This window comes from Elephantulus edwardii, unplaced genomic scaffold (genome assembly GCF_000299155.1).
Source record: "Elephantulus edwardii isolate Elephantulus edwardi_28Jun2011 unplaced genomic scaffold, EleEdw1.0 scaffold00148, whole genome shotgun sequence".
NCBI classification, from domain to species: domain Eukaryota; kingdom Metazoa; phylum Chordata; class Mammalia; order Macroscelidea; family Macroscelididae; genus Elephantulus; species Elephantulus edwardii.
The window spans coordinates 5,010,724-5,033,633 of NW_006399898.1; the positions used below are offsets into that span (position 1 = coordinate 5,010,724).

General features: G+C 47.6%; 1 protein-coding gene across 3 annotated transcripts in view; it reads left to right on the forward strand.

Moving 5' to 3' along the window:
- Window positions 1-22,910, forward strand: part of CLIP1 (CAP-GLY domain containing linker protein 1) — an 87,659-nt gene that overhangs the window by 10,305 nt on the left and 54,444 nt on the right. Inside the window, exons 3-9 of one of the 3 annotated variants that reach the window (XM_006894643.1) lie at window positions 2,843-2,967; window positions 7,434-7,656; window positions 10,498-10,695; window positions 11,269-11,372; window positions 13,957-14,017; window positions 15,730-15,762; window positions 18,510-18,614. In XM_006894643.1, the coding sequence (XP_006894705.1) occupies window positions 2,843-2,967; window positions 7,434-7,656; window positions 10,498-10,695; window positions 11,269-11,372; window positions 13,957-14,017; window positions 15,730-15,762; window positions 18,510-18,614 (849 nt within the window). The remainder of the gene's footprint in view (window positions 1-2,842; window positions 2,968-7,433; window positions 7,657-10,497; window positions 10,696-11,268; window positions 11,373-13,956; window positions 14,018-15,729; window positions 15,763-18,509; window positions 18,615-22,910) is intronic. The other 2 variants (XM_006894642.1, XM_006894644.1) reach the window with 2 other exon arrangements.

A 22,910-nucleotide genomic window follows, 5' to 3' on the forward strand; every position in this document is an offset into this window, starting at 1 on the left:
TACAGTAATGGTGTTATACAGTATTTGTCCTTACGAGACACAGTTAATTCACTTTGCATACGATTTTTCTTTTTGAAAAGATCATTTCATTTTATTATTGTTGACAATATAGATAACAATTCTTGGGTTTGGGTGCTGTGAAATCAACAGAGCAGACCCACTGCCCGATTTTACACACTCCTCACAGGGCAAATCCACTGCCGGATCCTGCACCCTCCTCAGGGAAAATAACCATCCTCATAGGACACACCCCACTTCCTGATCCTGCACTGTCCTTGCAGGGAACACCCCACTGCCGGATCATCCCCCTGTCCTCTCAAGGCATTTCCTCCCTGCCCGGCCTCCCCCCACCCCCTCCTCACAGGACATGCTCCACTGCCCAGTCCCAACCCTACACCGACCTAGCAGAGAACACCTCATTTCTTGACACCACACTATCGTCAGAGCATCCCCTAACCTGACAGTTTTTAAATGAGCAGTTGAGTGACAGTGTAGTGTTTCTTTAATAATCTTGCTATCTGCATCTAGACCATGGATTTCTTAAACATGACTTGGAAATAGTGGTGTCTGCCTCATGCAGATGCTCCCACTGGAATACTGTGGACTGCCTGGAATTCACGTAGGAAGTTAAGCCCAGTGTTTAGAAAAACATCTGACTGTGGGATGACTGAGAAGAAAAGCATTCGAGGTATTTTAGAACATGATGCAACTTTCTGTCTCTCCTGAAGATATTCTGAGTACTTACTGGTGATCTTTTTGTCTAAAAGGAAAAGCATTTCATAGTCAGAAATTACAACTGTGATGGGTGACAACTGTGATGGGTGAAAAAGTAGAAGAAACTGTCCGTTCTAGGAACTGGTAATCATTTCTTTTACACAAAGTAGGTAGTGTAATATATATGCTTTGAATATCTATTCATTACTTGCTATACTTAGAGCTATAGTAGCTAATCTGTCATTTGTGGTTGTTTCTTATAAAGCTTGCAATTAGAAGGAAACCTGTGGTTTGCTTGGAGAATTCCTGCCCACAGCCTGTTAGATTCCTCCTGGGAAATGAGTGCTCATGACAACAGCTTGGAGTCACCCCCAAAGAATCCAGAAGATTATCTGGGGAGATCGCATCATCTCTCACTAATGTGCTGTGTTGTACTCATATGACGCTGTTGGGCGGCTGCTGCTGGGGGTGGGAGGAAGGAGAATATGAGCCTGATTTATATGGGTGATGACTGTCTGAGATCCCTTGAGTTACAAACAAGAAAACATTGCCAGGTCCAGCACTTTATAGTCTTCTCAGCAGGCTCAGTACCCAGACTGTCCGTCAGGTCCTGTGCTAAGCCATTTTCTGTGGAATGTCTCATCCTCAGGACAACCCTTCACTTATCCCCGTCTCACAAACAGGAAACAGATTGAGAAGCTCGGTTAATAAGTTGGCAGAGCTCCTATTGGCTTAGTCCAGCTTTAGCCCCCGATCCGTATATTAGCAGATCCTCCTTTACGTAGTCAAGGAAAGTGGGCTGGTCCCCGCAGAGGTGACAGCCTTTCAGTCAGCAGGTGTGTGTGGAAGGCAGGTCTGTGCTCTGCTGAGCATTGAGGTCACAGTGAGCATGAGTCCTCCAGACTCCAGCCTGGTCTGTGTGCAGTGACACCTGCCGTGTCACTGGGACATTTCTGTACAGCCCCTTGCAATACCCCTCCCTGGTGGTGGTTATTTGATGTTGAGTCGCTTCTGACTCCGTATGTGTGCTGAATAGAGATGACCCAACAGAGTGTGGAAATTAGCTAACAAAATCGCTGATCTCACCTGCAAGCAAAATCCTGCTGAAGATTTTCCAGAAACTACTGGAACTGCCAGAAGTGCAAGCTGGATTTGGTAGAGATCGTGGCATGAGAGACATTATCACTGTTATTAGATGGATTTTGGCAGCAAGCAGAGAGTATCAGAGGAATGTCTGTGTTTCATTGACTTTGCATGGCATTTGACTGTGTGGATCACAACAGATTGTGGCTAAGCTTGAGGAGAATGGGAATCCTGGAACCCTCGATTGTGCTCATGCAAAGTCTGTGCTCAGACCGGGAGGCAGTCCCCAGAACTGAGCAAGGAAATAAAGCATGGTTCAAAATCAGGGAAGGATTGTGCCAGGGATGTGTTCTTCTGTCTCCATCCCTTTTCACTCTGTATGCAGAACAGATCATTCAGGAGGCTGGCCTTTGTAGGAGGAATGTGGCATCAGGCTTGGAGAAGGAGTCATCAACAACCCATGTTCATGCAGATGACATAACCTTGCTTCCTGAAACTGAGGACGATGAGACCTGACATGCCCAAGGACTGCAGTCTTCAATATGAAATTTGTTTTCTTTTAATGATGTGGGTTGGTTGTTTTTTTTTATAACAAATGTTTGTTTTGAAACAGGAAAATGCCTCTCATTTTTCTAAGGAGGGTCTCATGAATTTGTTGGATAGTCTTGTTAGATGCCCTCTTTCAAGTTGGTTCCAACAGTCAGTGATCAGATAGGTAGTGATCCCTTGCCATCCTCCTGATCTCTGCTGTCCTGAAGTCTAGCTCCGGTGTCGTGCTGTCTGGTCTGGTGTCTTTGACATTGACGGCCCACCCTACCACCTCCCCCACCCATTGTCTTTCTTCAGGCTTTGAGCCCTCCTGGTAGCCTGTCCAGAGTATGGGAAACAGTCTCACCATTTTCTCACTTATTACTTGGGCGTTTTCATTATTAGGCTACAGCAAGTATTGGATCACTCTGATGTGAAACACTGCTTAACTTTTGGTAAGAGTCACACAGAAGTTTAGATTCTGGAACATGTTCATTTTGCCCTTCTCTTCTCACAGGTTGGTGGCACTAAAGCTGGGGTTGTCCGGTTTCTTGGGGAGACAGACTTCGCCAAGGGGGAGTGGTGCGGTGTGGAGTTGGACGAACCTCTTGGGAAGAACGACGGGGCTGTTGCTGGAACAAGGTTTGTCTGTGGCTGTGTGTTCAGGCAGGTCTCTCCAAGTCTGCTGAGGAATGTGGAAATGAGGCTGCTAAGCTCTGCACTTCCCCCTAGAACTCCCACTCCGCCCAAAAAGGATAGCAAATCCAAACTCACTGCTGCCCAATCCAAGACCTAGCTACTCCTTTTCCCACCAGAACTCAAGCACTGGTGGTGGTGTGGGTAACGCATTTGACTCCTTACCAAAAGGTTGGTGGTTTCAATCCATCATCCACTCCATGGGAGAGGCTGAGAGGCAGTGTATTTGGTAAACCTCGAGACTTCTGTGCTGTCTTGTGTCATAACTGCTGGAGTCAGAATTGACTTAATGGCTGTGGGTTTAGAATTGGAGTTGTTCCTTTGATGGTCTCCTTAGGAAATACTTAGTACATCTGAGTGGATCCGGAACAAGCGTCCACTTTATTTTTTGGCGTAGAGGGGGAACGTTATTTCGCCCTTTGCCTTCTCTCCCTTTTGCTTCCACTCAACCTCTGAATGACTTGTGAGGTGTTAAATGTGGAGAATAAAAAACAGGAAGCTGCTTTTGGGGAAGAGAAGAAGCCTGGGCTAGGAAACAGACAGCAGGCATACCTGTTCTTTGATTTCAATTGAAATAGAAACGAAAACTGCCTTTTAGAAATATTTTGTGTTTTAAGCGAATGTTACATAGCCGGTTAGCTTTCTGTTCGAGTTGATCCAGACCTTGTTCTGTGATACTGGTTGTAGTCCTGCAGTGTGTCAGCCCTCTCCTTGTTTCCTCCTAGGCTTCTCAGTTTCCAGTCATCTTACCTTTTCTTTTAGAAGGATAACCTTCTGTCCTAAAGACAGGATGCCAGTGAAGGAATGCAGGTGACTGTGTAGGCAGTGGGAACAGGCATGGTATATAGTGTGTCAGTTAGTAGTATATGCTAATGGATGTCTTTGACTGTTGAATGTTACCGTTTGTGTGTTGTATGAGCAATATTAGGACAAGTGGAGAAAAGATTGAGGTTATCAACTCTTTCATTAAGGACCTGCCAACATGGGCCACATTCGCACCAAAACCGTGAAGAAGGCGGCCCGGGTCATCATTGAGAAATACTACACGCGCCTGGGTAATGACTTCCACACGAACAAGCGCGTGTGCGAGGAGATCGCCATTATTCCCAGCAAGGAACTCCGGAACAAGATAGCAGGCTGTGTCACACACCTGATGAAGCGGATTCAGAGAGGGCCTGTGAGAGGCATCTCCATGAAGCTGCAGGAGGAGGAGAGAGAATTATGTACCAGAGGTTTCAGCCCTGGATCAGGAGATCATTGACGTAGATCCTGATACTAAGGAAATACTGAAACTCTTGGACTTCGGCAGGCTGTCCAACCTGCAGGTCACTCAGCCCACAGTTGGAATGAATTTCAAAACACCACGTGGAGCTGTTTGAATCTGTCTGCTGTGCTATAATATTTTCAATAAACTTGGGCACACACACACAAAAAAATTGAAGTCATCAATGATTACGTTTTACTTGGATCCATAGCCATCACTTAAGAAAACAGCAGTCAAGAAATCAGAAGACACGTGGCCTTGGGCAGATCTGTGGTCAAGGACCTATTTAAAGTGTAGAAGTTCAAGGAGATTTCAAAGATTAAAGTACCCCTCACCTAACCTGTGTTCAAACGCTTCATATGCTTGTGCGACTTGGACAGTGAGTGAGGACGGCTGTAGAGGAGCTGATGCCTCTGAATGTGGTGGGAGTAAAGAATACGGAATAGACCATGGGCTGCCACACAGACCTGTCTTGGTTGGTGTCAGCCAGAGTGTTCCTTACGAACCAGGAAGGTGAGACATTGGCGCACATACCTGAGACATCGTATCCAGAGTGGCTTGTCTCTGGAGAAGGACATCATGGTCAGAACAAAATCAGCCAAAGAGCAGAGGGCCCTCAAGTATTGACCTGACACGGGGGCTGTGTGTGATTGTTACTGTGATTGCAGGCGTTGTGAGGCCACCCAGGGTTGTTGTTCAGTTGTATGTGGAGTCACCGGAGTCCGGTCAAGGCATAAATGCTCCAACAAGTCCCATGCCCACCGTTAACTAACTATACCAGCTAACCTTCTGTATGTGGACTTGAACGAGTCTGCCCGAGTGGGGTGCCTGCTGTACTTTGAACCCTCGAGCTGCTCCACAGGAGACAGATGTGTCTGTTCCCTCCAAGATTTCAGTCTCGAAAACTCAGTTGGATGGTACTGCCCTGTCCTTTTTGTTTTTTTAAAAAAACACTGTGATTTTAACGAAATTTTACAGAAAAGTTGGATTTTCACTCATTCATTGTTGCACGTTTTCCTCCCTATCCTCCCCAGTTCACTTAAAAAAAATCATTCATTATTGCATAATTTTCTTCCTCCCCCCACCCTGTCTTTTTAATATTTCATTGACTTTGCAAAAGCATTTGCCTGTGTAAATTACAACATATGATGGCTAACATTGAGAAGAATGGGAATCCCAGAACACTTAATTGTACTCTTGGGAAACCTATACATAGACCAAGAAGCTGTTATCAGAGCAGAGCAAGGGAAACATTAGATAGTTTAAAATCAAGAAAGGTGTACATCAGCTTTGTATTCTCTCTCCATACCTCTTCAGTATGTATGCTGAGCAAATAATTTGAGAAGTTGGACTCTATGAACAAGAGTGTGGCATCGGGGTTGAAGGAGGAGTCATCAACAACCTGTGCCGTGCAGATGACACAGCCACGCTTGCTGAGAGTGAAGAGAACTTGAAACACTTGCTACAGAAGATCCAAGACTACATACAGACTTCAATAGGAATAACATCAATACATCAAGAAAATAAAAATACCACTGAGCTGAGAGGCAACATCAGTAGGTGGAGACAAGACTGAAATTATCAAAAGATGGGTTGCGTTGGGAAAATCTGCTATCAGAGACCTTTCCAAAGTGCTGCAGAGTAAGGTGCACCTTATTGAAACCACCATCTTTCTGATCACTTGCTGTGCATCACTGGACAGTGGATAGGATGACAGAAGAATCAAGGCCTTTGGGTTGTGCGGTCGGATGAGTACCCAATGGCCTGTGGACTGCCAAAAACCGAACAAAGCTAGGTGCTTCCTGGAGGCAGTGATGGTTAGCCTTCATGCTGGATACTGTTTTCAGGAGAGATCCGTCCTTGGGAAAAGAAGGACTTCATGCCGAGAAAGGTGAACGATCAGAGAAATAACGGGAGACCTTCAGTGAGGTGGATTGACACAGTGACTGTAACACGGGCTTGAACATCATGAAGACAGGGCGAGGACGGCGCGGGCTCAGGCAGGGCTCAGCTCTGTTGTTCATAGGATTGCTATGACTCGTAGTTGACTCCATGACGCCTAAAACCAGCAACGTGTCTTTTGTGGAGTGAGTTATGTGTTGAGCTGCTAACTGCAAGATTAGTGCTTCCATCTACTAGCAGTTCTGGTGGAGACAAGTGAGGCAGTCCCATCCTGTAAAGATCTGTAGTCTGGGGTGTTCAATGTCAGGTCAGGATGAGTCAGAATCGACTGCACAGCAGTCTGTCCTGTTAGGTCTCCAGGAGTCAGAACTGACTTGATGACGGTGGGTTGTGGTGGTGGTGGTGTTACACGCCATCGAGTCACCTGCAATTCATAGCAATCCTGTGTACAACAGCCCTAAACCCTGCTTTATCCTGGGCCAATTTTTTATGTGTGAGTGTGTATCGTCAAATCAGATCTGACTGGTACAGGAGGAGATTGTTTCTCCTTCTCCAGCAGAGCATCTGGTGGATTTGAACCACAAACTTGTGGGATTGCAGTGCAGCTTCTTGCCACTAGGCCACCAGAGCTCCTTCCTGTGCCAGTCTTACTGACTTGGACATACCTACCCCCATTACCCTAGTCCCTGAATCAGTCCACCTCATCGAGGGTCTTCCTCTCCTGCGCTGTCCCTCCACCCTCCCAAGCATGACGTCCCTCTCCAAGGACTGGTCCCTCCTTACAACATGTCCAAAGTATATCAGACAAAGCTTCAGAATCCTTGCCTCCAAGGAGCAGCCTGGTCTCACCCTCTCCAGGACAAATCTGTTTGTTCTCCTAGCAGTCCACGGTATATTTAATACTCTTCTACAGCACCACAGCTCAAAGGCATCAATTCTCGTGTCATCCTTAGTCACTGTCCAGCTCTCTGATGAAGAACAAAGGATTGCAAAGACCACGGCCTGCATCAGGTGCACCGTAGGTTGTGTTGTTACGGTTTCTAAAGCATCACTGAGGTTTCGTTCTTTTCACTCCGCCCACGTGGACGTGAGTGTTCCACTCTAGCACACAACTTTGGCTTCTTGGTAGAATTCCCAGCCAGCTAGTCCTACAGTGTATGAGCCTAGGGGGCTTTTCCCTTGTAGTTGTTACGTCTTGTAATTAAGATGGCTTTTTTGGTTTACATTTTATTCTCGTTCTCTGAAGGTATTTCCAGTGCCAACCCAAATATGGCTTGTTTGCTCCTGTCCACAAAGTCACCAAGATTGGCTTCCCTTCCACAACCCCAGCCAAAGCCAAGGCTGCCGCCGTGAGGCGTGTGATGGCCACCACGCCCGCCAGCTTGAAACGCAGCCCGTCTGCCTCCTCGCTCAGCTCCGTAAGCTCGGTGGCCTCCTCCGTGAGCAGCAGGCCCAGTCGCACAGGGCTGGTAAGCCTCTCCTTCCTTCTCGCTCTCCTCCTTCGCAGGCACGATGACCCCGTCCACCCGCACCCTTGCTCCCCCGGAAGATTGTCCTCCTGTCCTCTCGTCCTTGTGCTAAATCCCAGCTCTGTCTGGCTGTGACACCCCTGAAAGTAGGTTTCTGAAAGTTTCCCTTCCAGCCAAATCATCATTTTTGAATCAAAAAATGTGTTGCATAGTCTTTCAAATTCTGAAGCCTTTCAGAGGGACTAGTTCTTGGTAAACCTGTTGTAATTGCTGTTTGGCTCCCATATGGATTTATTATTTTGTTCTGAAGTTATTTTGGGCACAAGAAGAAAGGGAAATTGAGGGTGTCTTTTCCTCAAGGACTTGGGTCTGTTTCTCTTTGAGGCCAAATCATTTAGGAACAGAAGTATTTTGAGAGAAGATGTGTTCTTAGCATTCTAATCTTAAGTTAATATTGTCTGGCCCACTGAAAGCATTGATGTGTGACATGTTCCTGACTTGCACCAGAGAATGGAGAAGGAACTTTCTAGAGCTTGTCAGGAACTAGGGAAAGTCATGGTCTGTTTTGTTTCCCGCTGTCTTCCCTCTGTCTTCCCCTCTCTCCTCCTTTTACATAATTTCTTGTTGTGTACCATGGAGTTGGAACTGACTCGTAGCTGACCCTTCAGGGGATTTTCAGAGGCAGTAAATCGCCCACTGGAGGACGTCACCCATCTTTCTACTTGAGAGCAGCTCGTGGATTCGAACTGTGTGACTTTATGTTGGCAGTGCACTTCCTTACCACTTTGCCACCAGAACTCCTTTTTATCCCATTTAGGGATATTAGTTGACTTGAGGTAAATACTGTTCTATATTTGGAAAGGCAACAGAAAATCCTACTCAACGTGATGTAGGGTCTGTACTTTGTGGTGCGGATGGCAGTCAGGCGAGATGTGCCATCGTGAAGAGCCGTGACTGGGACTGTCCCTTTGCCTCAGCCTTCCTGGTGGCTGACGGGACGAAGAGGGAGTGGAATCTGCCTTGTGTGTGGGAGTCGTTCTCCTTTGTCTCCCTGCTGGATGGTCCTCCTTCCAACATTTAGGCAAAATTATATTTTGCATCTGATATGTATATTTTGCATCCAGTCTGCATCTCGAACAGAAAAATCACAAATAAACTGTTATGGAAAAACATGATAAGAACAATGAGGTGAAGAAAACTTTTTGTCAGGAGAAAGCGTTGTTTAGAGCAAGTGGCCAAAGTCTGTTACGGACATCTTTGCTGGTCTGTGAGAGGATCTGCTTTGCATTGGGAATCTTGGGTGCTTTTTATTGCCGTATAGTAATCCAGTCTAATGTGGAAACGCATTGCATGGTGTCCAACAAATGGCACCGTGTTTCTCCTGGGAATTTAAAATGCTGCATATTGTCTCCGCTCCGGAGGTGCCTCAGCGCGATCTCGGTGCCTGGTTTGGGAACCTTACGAGAGAAAGTGTAATTTGACCACATCATGAAATTGGAAGTGGAGAGGCAGATGGCTAAAGGAAGAAGACATTTTCCTTGACCTTGTAAAGTAATAAAAAGACATTTCCCTAAGTACTGACAGTAAAGGCCAGTGTAGATTTGATTGGTTTCCTTTACTCTCCCAGTTAACAAACGACCTGATTATTAATTGATGAAAGACACTCCTTGTAAGCTGTGCTCTGTCAGAAGGGCTCAGGTAGCCTGATTACGAGAAGAGCATTCAGGTGACAAATGGGACCTGATTCCAACCGGGACATCAGGACTGGAGTAATGGAGAGCCATCTACAGACAAGTGATTGACCAGGAACAGGCAGTGCAGTGCCGAGACAGGAGACCTCTGCTCAACCGCCTGCAGCTTCTGGTCCACACCTGCCTCAGGTCTTCCTCAGCTTGCCGCAGTTCGCAGGGTGCACCACGCTGTTTTAATAGTTATTTCCCTCTGCATTTTTAATGACCATTAGTTTCAAGATGGAAGAATCAAGTATGTGAAGCAACCAAGATTAACAGATGGACACACAGAGACACTTTTCTTTACCCCCACCCCCACTTCATCCCTTTCAGCCCCATGTTTTCTTCCTCGTTCTTGCTCCGTTGTTTCTCTGCCTCCGTCCCTCACCCCCATTTCTCTCTCCTCACCCCCATTTCTCTCTCCCTCTTCTCAGATTGCTCCCCCACCCTCATTTCTTTCCCCTTCTTCTCTCTTGTGTGTGCACATACCCACATGCTCACCTACTTACCCCGTTCTCCTCGTCTTCTCTACATAAACCTCTGGTGCTGGAGACTCAAGGCTTCAGGACTGGGTTCCTGTTAAAAGATGAAGAAAATTCTGATAGCAATCTGACCTGTACTCCATTGAAGGAAGGTTTGTGTCTCCCAGGGTGGCCCCTGGCTGACTGACTGTCACAGAAGTCTGAGAAGACTGGCCAGAGTGTCATGACCGAACCTCAGTGTTGATGAAACTCAGGAGCCGTGGAGTTAGAGGCATTTGCTCAGTGGGCCCGGTGGAGTTTCCCTAGGTTCCTGCGAGCCCTGTCGGCTGAGCTGAGGGTGCCTAGGAGCTGAGCTGTGCACTCTCCTTGCAAGCGCCTTCCTGCCTGTTCCGGGACCTTGCCACATGCTTTGATTGTTCTATGATTTCTAGATGTTGTGTGATTGCTCCCTGACCTCTCGCCTTTGCTTCTTTGCAAAATTGAACGCTGGCAGCACCACGCGCTTCCTTGTGTTCCCACCTCTGGGCAGCGCCTGTGCTTTGCTGGGGAGCTGCCCGCCTGCATGCCTGGCCCCTCTCGGCTTCCCTGGCAGCGTCATCGCCCTTCACGTCTCTAACTTTCCTTTGCAGTTGACGGAGACCTCCTCCCGGTACGCCAGGAAGATCTCCGGCACCACCGCCCTCCAGGAGGCCCTCAAGGAGAAGCAGCAGCACATTGAGCAGCTGCTGGCAGAACGGGATCTAGAGAGGGCGGAGGTGGCCAAGGCCACGAGCCACGTGGGGGAGATAGAGCAGGAGCTAGCCCTGGCTCGGGATGGACACGATCAGGTGACGTCTGGCGCTGTCTCGTGGTGGAGATGGTGATGGTTCTTACGCTGAGCAAGGAGGTGGAAGGACAGTCCTGGTATTTGGAGCCAGGGGGCAGGTCTTGAAAGTACTAGAAATGAGTGTGGGCTTGCTGGAAGGTGTAACCCTGTGGAGCAGTTCCCAGCATCCTAGAGATCAGGTTTTGTTCTCCTTGGTTCTACTGAAGTCTTTTATTCTTTACATCCAGAGGCTCTTGGTGTTTGGCCAACTTGTTTATTTGGACCTTATCTGTGATTTTAAAATCCTGTTTTATAGAATATCCTTTGTATGTATTTCATCTGAGAAAGGGGGGAGAAAACGATTTGTGTCACCATTGCCCCCTGTTGCTCAATTGGTGTGTTTCTTCATCATCTAGCAGCCAGGAAGTCTGCTGCGAGTAACCCATGAACGAGCGTAGACAGCCCTTGAGTGTGGAGAAGTTGTAGATTAATGAAGTGCACCGTGGTCCCATGTAGCTGTAACTTGTTGGAGATATTCCCTGGGCCTGTGTCAGGGTGCGAACTCTCCCCTCACCGCAGTCCTTGTCTTCCTCAGCATGTCCTCGAATTGGAAGCCAAGATGGACCAGCTGCGGACAATGGTGGAAGCAGCTGACCGGGAGAAAGTGGAACTTCTCAACCAGCTTGAGGAAGAGAAAAGGTGATGTCAGACTTTTCTAGGGGGAGTTTGACCATTTCCCCTGAGAAAAACCAAGGCACATCCACCACCATTGAGTTGGTTCTGACTCCGGGGACCGTGTGGGACAGAGAAGAGCCCGCTTCTAGGGCTCCCAGGGGTGTGAACCTGTACTCAGGCCCACTGCCTCGTCATTTTCCATTGCCACCAGGGCTCCTTTCCCTGAAAAGATCTCCAGAAACACCTCCCATTTACCTCCCTCTCCATGTGAAGCCGCAGAAGCACAGCAGTGACACTGGGTAGGACAGAAATGGAACTCCTCCCTCCGTGCAAGGAGTGGGCTACCACGTGGCTTCTCTTCAGGGCACCCAGAGCCGTCCCCGCGGCCTCGGCACTAAGTGCGTATTTTTTGGGTGTCTGCTGGGTGCTGGCCATCTTGAGGATGAATGTCCTCCTGAGGCCGCAGGATTGTGGAATTGACGCAAACTCAGCCTTCACTTGGAGCTGTTTGTGTGAGAGGGTGTAAAATTAATTGACACTAATGTAATGAGCTTTCTGCCATGAATCAGTAAAATGGTCTTACGTAGTGGGTGATAGGAACCCTAGTGGCACCCAGCTGCTTACCACAAGGTCCATAGTTTGAATCCACCAGGCACTCTAGGGGAAGGATGCGTTCAGTCTGTGCTCACAAAGATGGAAATCCCACAGAGCAGGTACGCGCTGGCCTGCAGGGTCACTGGGAGCTGGAATCGATTCAGCAGCACTGCCGTGTGTGTTTCTCTGGGTGTTGAGAAAATCAGAATATTTTTAGGAAAACAAAGCTGTCATATGACAGAGAAGCAAGTAAGACGCTTTGCCCTGTCATTACAAAGTCAAGTGGTCCGGTGTGGATGAGCTAGTGAAGGCAAGTTGAGTTCCTACAAAAGGGAGGCTTTGAAGGGCAGTGGAGGAAGTGTCCACAGAAGCAGTTGGAACATCCCTGGCACGTGGGAAGTCTGTGCACCACTGCATTAATGCCACCTTCTGTCATCTTGGTGAGCAGCGACACACAGCAGGAACCTGGGACTCAGGGTGATTGTGAGCTCAGCGATGGTAAGGGTACCCCAGAATCCGGCCCCCTGCACTGCTGCCGTCGTGGCAGCTCCACTCAGGGTCCCTGTAAGGCAGCGAGGAGCTGCACCCTCGATAGGGTCTCCGTGACCGACCTCCACAGCAGCCGCGCTTTCTTCTGCCTGTGCCTGGTGATTTAAATCTGTGGACCTTTCAGTCAGCAGCACAATGCTTAAGTCACTGCACTGCCAGAGCTCCTGGCAAGGGCTTCAGTGGAGGGATAGCCCAGTCCATCTCCAGTAAGGTTACAGTGAGGGACAGCCCAACTCCTTTCCCTAATGGTTACACTGAGGGAGAGCCCAGCTCCAGTAAGAGTTACAGTGAGGGATAGGCCAGCTCATCTCCAGGGAGAGTTCTTTCCCGTTGGGGAAACACTTCCATAGGAAATGCGTCTAGTAGCCTGAAACTGGCTTCTTGGAAATGAGAAGCAGGGCTGGGCAATTCTAGGCCCTTCTGAATGCCAAGGCACCAGTACATTAGCTTCTGTTCTTAAATCAGCTGTTATCTGCAGACTTCTGGGCTGAGGAGCTTGTCTCCCTGCTTTGCGCAAGTTTGCAGATGACATTTCTGACTGAAATGAGTAGGATTGTTTTCATGTTCAAGGTCTCGAGAATGCTGATGAGTTAAAGGACTCTATTTATGTCTGTCCTCTTTTTATTCTTTTCTGACACCCGATTTTTAAAACATTCATAATGTGGACGTTACCACGTAAATCTTCAAAAGATCCTATTTCGTGGTCTCTGACCACACATTCCAATAGCAGAGATTTCTAAATGTGAAAGCAGTGTGCGGTTGAGGGTTTGAGCTCCCCCAGATCATGATGAGCTCACCCTCTCAGTCCAGGAGCAGGTACTGGCAGCCTTGCACAGGTTTAAAACAGAGGGGTCTATTCTTCATGCAGACCAGCTTACCAGCCTAATGCTTGTCCGCTACAGGGCCCGAGTGTGAATATGTGGACCACAGTATTCTTTGTACCCTAAGGTATCTGGGCATAAGGTGATGTAAGAAGAGACTGGCTTTCTGTACTGTTCTTCCATGGCCGCTAGTCCTGGGTGGAGGAAATTGTTGACTTGAAATCTGACACATACCTTTAGTGTAATCACACTTTTCCCCTGCAGTCCCATCTTGTGTCTTTCAGCTGCTAACCAGAAGGTTGGTGGTTTGAACTTACCAGCTGCCCTGTGGGAGAAAGATGAGGCAATCTGCTTCCAGAAAGATTTACAGCCTTGACCCCATGGAGCAGCTTTCTTGGTGCTGCAGGGTCACTCTGAGTAGGGGTCTACTTGATGGCAGTGCCAGTCCCTTCAGCACCCCGTGGAATTTCCTAATTAGAACCGACCACTTCAAGCTGTGAACAGGAAGACCTCCCCCCTCTTTCAGTTATTTCTTTCCTTTTCACTTTTTTTATTATCTGTACACATTTTTTTTAAACTTTGAAGTAGACAGCTGTTTCTTCTAGTTACTGTCCTGAATGCTTTGTTTGGGTTTCAATTCACAGGAAGGTTGAGGATCTCCAGTTCCGGGTAGAGGAAGAATCCATCACCAAAGGCGATCTCGAGGTAAACCCCCTCCAGCTCCCTCGAGTTCCTGGAGCCAGGACGCAGGTGTGGGGGGCATGCAGGCAGACCCCAGGTTGTGTAAGGGCCTCTGATTTAAGTACAAACCCTCAGTTAGGAACCAGCCCTGTAAAACCTGTTATATTAAAAAATTAGAGGGCAGACCATGGATCAGAATTAACAAACGGGCCCAGTTTGGCTATTCACATTTAACCGTTGTTGCTGTTACTAACTATAATTCTAAGATAAATATGTTTTGGTGTGTTTAGAAGTACTTCTTTGAAAAAATAACTTTAATAAAAAAGGAGTACTTCTTTGTTTCTAATGTTTTATGCATAGAAAAGTACAATACATACTAAGACATTTGCCTGATGATATAAACCATATGCAACTGTTGATACTCCCATAAATTCCACTGAACGAGGGTGGAACTGGCTGGGAATCTGGGTTCTGCCTGCTACGGTGCCACCTGAGTTGTGGGACCAGAGCGCCAGCAGGAGGAGCCCGCGAGCGTGGGTGGCCGTCCTCCAGCGTTGGGTCACGGGCATGGGGGGTCAGCCCAAGGGATGGTGTCAGCCCTTGAACCTGTCACTGTGGTGTCTCAGTTCCTTTGCAAAGGAAAATTGTCACAACTTTTTGCACCTGCTTCAAAATTCACAGCCACGAATTGGATGTAATTAAGTCATACACCTGGCAGTGTGCCTCCCAGTAGACCTGTCCTGTGAGACAGCCCATGAGCGACTCTGAGTATCAGAACCACATTTTAAGATGTCGTCCAAATTGCCCAGGCACAGTGTTTGACTTCATCTCTCAGTTACGCTCTTTGGGTGAGCAGGATAATTGTCACAACTCTACTGAAGAGAGAATTACATGCTCTAGCAATTGATTTAAAACAAAAAACAACCCCACAGAACAAAACAAACCACGCCATCGAAAAACAAGAACAATTCAGATTGAAATGTCTCTTTCTTCTGTGGCATGTTTTGAATCCGTGGAAATTTTCCTTTGGCGTCAGGTTTTCCAGCAGTTACTTACACTCAGTTTTGAAGTAGAATGAAACGGGTTTGATGCTGTTGAACCACTGCTAGATATATGACAAACAGAAATGATGGCATTTTTCCCAGTTCTGCAAACTTCTGGTTCCTTAATCTGTAATATTTTAGTAAAAACTGTGCGTGTACAGTTCTCTGAATGCAGTTGATTTTTTTGTGTTGGGTTTTTTGCCACCAATACAACATTAGACACTGTTGAGACGGTGCTTACATTTCAAGGGCTCTTAGAAAGTAGCAGCTTTTATTCTTTGGATATAAATAAATTTTTTAATGGTTAGCTGAAAGCTTGGGGACCATGTTTTGTTTCTGCAGGACCCAGAATTTGATACATGACTCATAATTTAGTCTCTTCCTTGCTCATTTCACATACAGTCACATTCCGTTAGCTGACTTTTGTGTTGTTCTCATCCATTCAGAACGCCCCAAAGACTCATTAGGAGTTCCATGTCATCATCTCATTCACTAGACACCGCCTGTAATTTTTGACGGGGAGCAAGTGAAAAGATTTACATGTGCAGTAGCCCAGTAAAGCCTGAGAAATGGACTTCATCACATTAAGCGATTAATCACGTCGTTATCTGGAAACTCTAACACATGTCGACACTTGAGTTGAATCTCTTTTTTTTTCCCACCCTTTAATTTTTTTTATTTTTTCACTGATAGCAAAAGAGCCAGATTTCTGAAGACCCTGAGAATGTAAGAGGGTACTTAATTGTGTGGATATTTTCCTTGTTAACACAGAGCGGTTACAGATTAAAAATGCTTATTGATATACTCAAATACTAACTGTGTCGGCTGACGTTGGGATATTGGCCTTACTATTTCTGTGCATGTGTCTTCCAGAGCAATTAATTTTTATCCTGCGGAAGTTGTAGCTAATGACTAAGGTCTACGGACATTCAGTTAGTGAGTAGGCAGGCCTCTACTTCATTTAAAAAAGGAAAAAAATTACCCTCCCCAAACTCTCTAGAGACTTGGCCTTCTTCAACTAACTCATCCTTCTGAGTTCTTAAAATAAACATGACAGTGGCCAGAATCATAAAATAATGTTAGACGAGGGAGTCAGACTGGTTTGGAAGAAAATTCCAGAGATTTCTCATTTGGCTTTCCAGGATGGCTAGAGGGGAATTGTGAGGCTCCCAGCACCAGTCATTGCCTTTTCCGTGAGTGTCCCCTGCTGGCTGGAGGCTCACCAGGCACCACCGAGAAATCCAGATTGTTTGTTGCTCCAGTTGTTGATTCCTCCTGATCTGACCTTCAGGGACAGAGACTGCCCCACTGGGGTCTCCTCAGCTGTCTTCTTTACGAGTTCAATACCAGGTCTTTTCTCCTGGGGAGTCACTGGGAGGGTTCAAACAGCCTACTTTTTGGTTAGCAACTGAGTCATTAACTGTAACCAACTTGTTTCCATAAATGGGCAAGAGCCCCAGAAGTCTTCATTATCTTTTAGTTTCTTATTAATGAAGTGAGGTCCCCCCCACCCCAGTAGCAGTGCTGTTCTTTTCCTTCTTCCCTCTGACCCTCCCAGACAACCTGTGCAGACCTTCCCAGGGGGCTCCCAGAGCCTGGCTTCGAGGTGGACCCCACCAGCTGTGATGCAGGGTGAAAAGATCTGAAACATGCTTGATTTGACTGACCAACCCAAAAGAACAAAACTGACACAAAGGACTCGTGTTCTTCCACCACCTCCTGGCTGCCAGACCAGAAAACTCAAGACTGAGCTTTAAACACCGAGGCTTCCTGTCCGCGCAGCTCCTCCCGCGGTCTGGTGCCCGCTGCCCCGCCCGTCTGCAGGGCTCTCCCTCCTGCCCCCCTCCTGTCCCCTTCCTGCCCCGCCACGCTTCTCCCTCAGCCTTTGCTTTACTTGTCCGCCCCTCCCGGGACCTTCTTCCTGGAGACACGCAGCTTGCTCTGAGAAGGGAGGAACTGTGCAGGGGTTGACCTGTTCACTCTAGTGTTGCTGTGTGCTGTGGACAGGAAGTGGGCCACTAGTGCCCTTCCTGCCATCCCTCAGATGCAGCCGTCTAGCCGTCCGTGTATCCACAGCAGGAGGATCTCTAAATGGGGAGAGGAGCTCGTGCAGAGGATGATGCCTGCTCCCTGGAATGCCACCTTTGATCCTGAGGACACATAGTGTCAATAGGAGATAGGCTTTGTTACCTTGGCATTTTGGGATTCCCAGTCCTGAGGCTGTGACCCTGTATGACATAGGCTGGGCTATGTAAACTTATTACATAAGAAATACGTATACATTTATTTTCTTATCAGGAAAGTCTCCAGCGTAGGCACCTTGGTGCCCCCACAGTGGTCCACTGTTGGCTGGAGTCCTACACTGCTTACTGCTCCATTGTTCTGAGCTTCTTGTCGTTTCTCGTGGCCCTAACCGTGCAGGCTCCTCAGGCTCGCTCTGGGCAGGGATATTTAAAGGAACATGGTCCCTGCATGGTCAGTGCAGCTGGGTCAGTGAGGTGGTATCAGTCCATCAGATGCGGATCTCATGTCCGTGCGGCCTCACGTCGAGATTATTTCGGATAGCTAAGACCCTGTCACACTTAGACCTGCTAGAGAATGTCTCTTGAGTTCTCCAGGTTCTCACTGAGTGTGTGAAGATGGCGTTGGAGACCCTGTGTGGACCTCAGAAGTCTCTAAGCACCAACTCCTTAGGTTCAAATGCATTCTGGTGTGTTGACACCAGTTCTTAGCCCTGCGCTGGTAAGACCTGCTTCATCTTAGGACAGAAACTTCAGATCCTTTGCCCATTCTTGGCACAGTCCTGCAGCATCTGCAGTCGGCTCACCTCCAAGATGAAGACTGTGGAGCGGGCCGGAGGACATGAGTTTGCTGACACTCATGCCAGAGAGGCCACTGGGTGGTATGCCTCAGGTCTGGGTTCTGTATTCCTGTCATCAGGTTTGACATCTGGCCCTTACTTGTATCAGCTCGTATGCCCAAGTGCAAAGATACCTACCCCCTCAAGGACGTCTTAAACATGTTTAGGATTTTAAGTTATCGTTGCCATATTACATACAGTGCTATTTGGGGATGCAATCTATTTTTCCCCCAATCGATTTTTTATAGTCATTGTGGGAGGAGGGAGAAGGGTAGTTTAGAGGAGTATTAACGATTCTAATGTGTGCTGATAAACTTCACTTATCAATATAACTTCTGTTTGGCTGCATGCACCTGACACCGCGCCCCCTGTGCCCACCGTTTCCTTTCTCATTAGATTAGCCCATCTCCCACCTCCCAGCATCATCCCTGCCCCACTGTGTGTGTCCACGCTCCCAGCTCATCCCATTGCCATCCTCATCCTCGCTCCATTCTCACCGGTTGGTCGTTCGGTGGAAGGTGTTGGTGGCTTAGCCTGCATGCCGCTCTTTCCTCTGGTGCTGGCACGTGATGGTGGCACTGTTGTGTTCTCTTCCTCTTCCTTTTACTAACAGACGCAGACCAAACTGGAGCATGCCCGCATTAAGGAGCTTGAACAGAGCCTGCTCTTTGAAAAGACCAAAGCTGACAAACTCCAGAGGGAGTTAGAAGACACTAGGGTAATGGTTTTCACTATTTAACGACGCGGACCCACGTGCGGGAAAGGTGGACACTTGGGCAATGGGCCGTGCCATTGGCCTGACCCAGTGCTTCCACCTGAGTTTGGTCTTGATGTTGGCCAGGAGTTTGTGAGCTTAGAGCGATGGGTGGATGGATTTGTTTTATATCAAATCATCCATGCATTGATTGTCAAGACTCATTTCTTTGGTTAACTCAACCAAAACGGAGGGCAGGACCTTTGCACACAGTGTGGCCCTCTGTGTGACAGGGCCTGGAAGGACGTCCCTCCAGGTAGCCGCACAGCTGCTGTCCTCTCATTCCACAGTCCTGGCTTTCAGGGTTTCCAAATCATCTGTGTCACTGTGTTGCCTACCTGCCTTCTCTGACCCTCCCGGGAGAAGCCGGGAAGCCCCAGTTCGTTTCTAGGACACTTCCCTTCCAGAGATCTGCTGTCCCCGGAGCCGATCCCTTTCTGTAGCTACCTCCTCCTGTCACCTGGGAGGCTGAGATCTCAGTGGTCAGGTGGGACCTACCTGGCTCCCAGGGTTCTGGAGACTGTGACGTTTCTGGGCATCTTTGCTCAGGCACTGGTGGAGTGCCGATGGCATGCCAGGCGTTGTCCTGAGGGCTTTACAAGTCCACCTCTTTCAGGCCCCACAACAGTGCCAACAGGTGCGGTCACTGAGGCACCAGACAGTGCCCCCAAGTCGAGTCTGACTCGCAGACCCTAGTGGACAGACTACAACTGCTGCCCCAGATGATTTTCTCTAATTGGCCCAGGAGCGAAGTGTCAGGTCTTTCCTCCTGTGGCACTGCTGTGGGTTTGAACCACTGACCTTTTGGTTAGGAATCAAGTACTTAACCAGTGCAAGTCTAGTCTGTTTTACCACCTAGCCCCCAAACCAGGCCCCTCGAGTTGATTCCAGCCCCTGGCGACCCGCTGTCAGTTCCTGAGGTTACAGATCCTTACCTGAGGACTGCCCATTTTCTTGTCTCTGAGTGGAGGTGGATTTGAACTGCTGATCTTTAAGTTAGTAGCACAACACAGAAAGTCCTGAGCTTCCAGCACACCTGCCTCAGCACTTGAGAGACTAGACAATAACCAAAATGAAAAGGAAGAGATAATGTAAGAATGACTGCTCAGTTCTTCCTCACTGTCCTCCCCTCAGGATACGTATCCAATGGACCTGACTCGGCCGAAAGGGACGCTTATGCATAAGAGTGTGTTTTAGGCACATGAGTATTCATACAGCACTGCACACAATAGCTAACACTGTCAACAACTTCAGTATCTATCTGCTGGTGAACGGAGAAATGAAGTATGCTCTTTGGCAACTCAGGACGGACCCACAGGACAGAGTAGAGTTGGTTTCAAAGTTCTAAGTCTTTATTGAAGCCGATTGCACATCCTTCTACCAAGGGGTGGATTTGAACCACTGATCTTTCAGTAAAAGTCAAATAATTAACCCCTCCGGCCCCAGAGCACCCAGTGGGGCACAGAGAAGTAAAGTAATTTTTTGAGTGAGAGGTCATGCAAAAGCCATTGTAGAACTAAGATTTTCATGCAGACGTTTGACTCCAGATTCCGTGTTCTCAGCCACCACTGGAGGGAGTCCACCTGGCTCTAGTTTTGCACTGTACGCTCTAACATTTGTGGCTCTGAGTAGTTTTCATGTGAAAAAATATGTACCCATGAATGCATTTGAGTTTCTGAATCTGACTGTCAGTAAATTGTCCAGACCTTGTTTTTCACTCATGTACATTGTGTTTTATAGACTCATTCGCAGTTAGTGTGTTTCATAGACTTTATATTTAAAATGTAAAAAATTAATGTCCCTGATGAGATAGATTTAGTCTCTCGGTGTAGAAGTTTCCATTGAAGAGAACTCCTGATGAATCTGAAAATCTAGACAACTGGGTAACTTTTCTTCTCTCAAGGTTTTAAAGGTTTTCCTCTGGTGTGTTTGATGGTGATGAACAAAATCAGTCGTGGCATTTTGGGGCCATTTCTTCATTAGCCGAGAACCAGAGCTCATGGAATGTCATTCCTTTCAGGGGCTGATGAGATAACGATTTTTTTTCTTAAAATTCTGATTCTTCGCCAGTGTCGTAACTTTGTGAGCAAACCTTTACTGTTTGTTTCTGTGGATGAGAAGATACCTGCTCACAGTGTGACTTGAGCCCAACAGGCCAGGTTCCAGCGTCTGTGTTTCACCGTGGTCACTGTGTTCTCCTCCAGGCCTTGTCTTCTGGTCTCCCAAGCAGCGAGGTGGCGTAAAACCGAGTGACCTCCTGACTTCAGCACTCCTGTCTCATTTTAGGAAGTGCTTTAGAATTCAAGAGTCATAGCAGAGCGGTGGTTAAGTGCTCATCTGTTAACCCAGATTGAGCAGGTCAGAGTCGTTGGCCACTCTACCAGGAGAAGGGTGTGATGGGCAGCTTCTTCAAGTTCAAGCTCACAGATTGCCCTTGAGTTGATTCTGACTTAGCGACCCGCCATGAGAATTCCAGCCTGGACAACCCTGTGGGCAGTCTCTTTGTCCCAGGGTTGCTTTGCATCAGAATTGACTTGCCAGCAGCGATGGTGGCTTTTGGTGGGTTTTTTAGGATTCCTCTAAATGAACGTGTCCAGTTTGTTCACAGTGTGCTTAGTGCAATAGAGATACTAGCAAGCATAAGACATGATCAGCCTTCCTTTGGGGAGGGCAAGGCAGGGATAGCCTCACATGCAGGCTTGGGAGATGAGACAGAAAGGGAAAGCTGTGGAAATGCCATGCACAGTAAAACCATCTTGTTCTTTATTTCCACTTGGCATTTTCTCGATTTCACAGGTTTGTGACTGTTTAGGTGCTATTGCCACACTGGGCTTATTTTTTCTCTCTATTTCAGATTTAAGAGTGAGGTTTCTTAGTATTTTACACCGTATTTATAGTTGTTGTTTGTTGTTACCTACCATCGAGTTGCAACCTACTCATAGCTGACCCTCCTGCGGGTGCTAAGAGGCTGTAAACAGCCTGGGAGGACACTGCCCAGCGTTGTGTAACAGTTAGTGCTAATAAACTCTTTAGAGTCCCCTCCCCAGATGGAAGGAGAAACACAAAACAGAACAAAAATGGGTAAATGAATGAGCACAAAGCGAAGGAGTTGTGCAGAAGGGCTCGATTATGGGTTCTGGTAGTCCAGGGGCTGGCTTCTCCTCTTCTGCTGGGGACATTGTCATTAAAATCAGCATCGCAGCCCAAGGTGACACATGGTGAAAGCAGGGCGTAGTGGGAGCCTGAGGGATGTTTTGGGGTCATAGAAATGTTCTCAGATTGAATGGTGGTTGTGATGTTTGCAATTCTCTAAAGCTATTTTTAAATAATCTAATTTTACACTTAAAATGGATGGATATTATGGTTTTTATATGATACTTCAGTACAGTTATTGAAAAAAGAAAAGACAGTGTAGATGTTGTTGTTGTTGTTGTTTGCCATTGAGTCAGAACTGACTCATAGCTGACCCTCAGTGGGTTTTCAGAGGCTGTAAATGGCACTGGAGGAGACTGCCTACCTTTTTTCGATGGCGCAATTGGAGGATTCGATCCACATGCTTTTGGGTTGGCAGTGCAACTCTCTAGCAGTAGGCCTCAGACCTCCGTGTCAGTATCGAGGCGTAACCTGCAGTCCGGGGCTTCTGAGTGTTTTCACCTGATTCCTGTCCCCTAGGTCAGTTAGCCTTTCTGTGTAAGTGTGAGGCTCTGTTTCCCACGTGCTCTGGACTGGACTGACGGCTCAGCACGTAGCACAGGGAATCGTTTTCTCAGAATGATCAGGAAAGCGCTTCTCCTAGTCCTGAGGGGTCTGTTCACAAAAACAAAACAAAAGTGCAGATCTCGAGGGGAGATAGGATCTGAGCTGGGCGTCTCAGCCGAGAGGACCTGGGGATCGGCATGTCCACACATGCACACTGACCACGCTGAGACCTGAGAGCCGCTGGGGGAGGGGGCAGGATGCACACGGCAGTGTGCTGGGGACTTCTCAGGGGAAGCGAGGGCAAGCCTGTGTACAATTGCAGGTAAGTGACCGTTTCTACTTTGTCTGTTACAGATATTTTTTAAAGGTTAATGAATTATTTATCACTTAATCAAAGTTTGTATCGTAGAGTTGATAATTCTATAGTTGTCAGTTTAGGTCTTTTATAAGATCCCAGGTGAGATGGATTTGATGCAGTAACTGGAGCAACGGGGATTGGTGTGTCAGAGTTAGTGGGACTGGCTCAAGACAGGGAAGGATTCAGAACTGCAGTGGCACATA